Here is a 2,050-nt window from a genome sequence, read left to right on the forward strand (position 1 = left end):
TTAGGATCAAATAGCCATCTAGACTTATCACATTATTATAGACTACGTAAACATAGTTACACACAACAGCACATTGTTAGGATCAAATAGCCATCTAGACTTATCACATTATTATAGACTACGTAAACATAGTTACACACAACAGCACATTGTTAGGATCAAATAGCCATCTAGACTTATCACATTATTATAGACTACGTAAACATAGTTACACACAACAGCACATTGTTAGGACCAAATAGCCATCCAGACTTATCACATTATTATAGACTACGTAAACATAGTTACACACAACAGCACATTGTTAGGATTAAATAGCCATCCAGACTTATCACATTATTATAGACTATGTAAACATAGTTACACACAACAGCACATTGTTAGGATTAAATAGCCATCCAGACTTATCACATTATTATAGACTATGTAAACAGTTACACACAACAACACATTGTTAGGATTAAATAGCCATCCAGACTTATCACAATATTATAGACTATGTAAACTATGGATTATGTATTTAATACTTGTTCTTACATAGTGAACTATTTTCCAGTCTAAGTGTTATTTCATATTTTCACCAGTCTACGACCATGATACAGAGGTACAAATACAGATTTTTTGTTTACAATTCAAATTAAAGTTGAATTTTTCTATAAAATCATTAGTTGGAGAAGTTACCATCTGCTAGGCAGGAGATTCAGAAGCTAAAAGCAAGAAATGAAGACTTGCAAGCTATGGTAGATGAGAAGGTTCGAATTGAGAGGTAAGAGGAATTCCAGCAAAGTAACGCTTGCTGAATCCAAAGTAAATAAAATCATTTGAAGTTGTGATTAAGTACTGTTGCCAGTTTATCAGTGTAAATATGATCAGATGGCAAACAACACAACCTTAATTAAAGAGTATCTTTTTCACTCTGCTACTTAATTAAAGTATTGAGTTATGGGATCCTTTTAACATTTTCATTTTATTTTAAATATTGTTTTTCTTCTTGTCCCAAATAGCTGATGTTAGCTGTTTTTATTCATTTAGTGTAACCGTGTAGTAGGCTACATTTTCCTTGACCAATTAAATTACTTTAAGAACTCATAACTATGTACGTTTGTTTCAATAGTTTCCATTATAATTGGTTAAAAATATATCCCATTCAGATTAAGTTACTTCCCGTATCTAATTGTTTAACACAAGCTTACATAATCAAAGGAAAACATCTTAGCCTTATTAGTGTTAACTTTTGTGATAGGATTTATGTTATATCTTATTTTATCAAACATAACAGCCTAATTAGGTTTAACATATCCCATCAGAAAGTATCATTAAGTGATTCAGTGCATTCTATTTATTATAGGTTTTAGTTTTGATCTAAATAATTAGCTTATTTTGATGAAACGTTTTTAATACCTATCTTAGAATGTAGTCTGTTCACATTCTAATTCTATTCAGTATTTTATAACTTGACATTACTGAAAGGAAATTATAAAACACTTAAAATCTTAAAACTGTGATGCATACAAAATGCAAAATCACAGAATAATTCAAAAATAAAATAATAACAAGTTTTACTGTGATATATATATATAAAAAATGCAAAATCACAAAATAATTCAAAAATAAAATAACTTTTACTGTGATATATATAAAAAATGCAAAATCACAAAATAATTCAAAAATAAAATAACTTTTACTGTGATATATATAAAAAAATGCAAAATCACAATATAATTCCAAAATAAAATAATAGTAACTTTTACTGTAGGCAAGTTCTGATTTTAATTATTACAACATTTCAACCAATAGGTGTCGTTGTAATCATTAACATCAGAACTTGCCTTCTGTAAAAATTAGTTATTGTATTTTTGAATTAATTAGTCACTTAAGTGGTTTATCACTAAACATAAGATCATAAACCTGACTTATTAGTTCCTAATACGTTATAAGCGAAAATTATTATATTTCATCTAACTTAGTCAAATGTTAATAATGGTTGGAGACAGCTTGAATGGGTATTGAAGAAAAACTTTATATCAGTTTAACATAACAGCAAAATGTA

General features: G+C 28.0%; 1 protein-coding gene across 1 annotated transcript in view; it reads left to right on the forward strand.

The window, feature by feature from the left end:
* The window catches only part of LOC106469014 (calponin homology domain-containing protein DDB_G0272472-like), a 40,005-nt gene that overhangs the window by 30,168 nt on the left and 7,787 nt on the right, over window positions 1-2,050 (forward strand). The window contains exon 9 of the mRNA XM_013929465.2: window positions 669-766. Coding sequence (XP_013784919.1) covers window positions 669-766 — 98 coding nt within the window. The remainder of the gene's footprint in view (window positions 1-668; window positions 767-2,050) is intronic.

This window comes from Limulus polyphemus, unplaced genomic scaffold (genome assembly GCF_000517525.1).
Source record: "Limulus polyphemus unplaced genomic scaffold, Limulus_polyphemus-2.1.2 Scaffold3263, whole genome shotgun sequence".
In the NCBI taxonomy this organism is placed as follows: domain Eukaryota; kingdom Metazoa; phylum Arthropoda; class Merostomata; order Xiphosura; family Limulidae; genus Limulus; species Limulus polyphemus.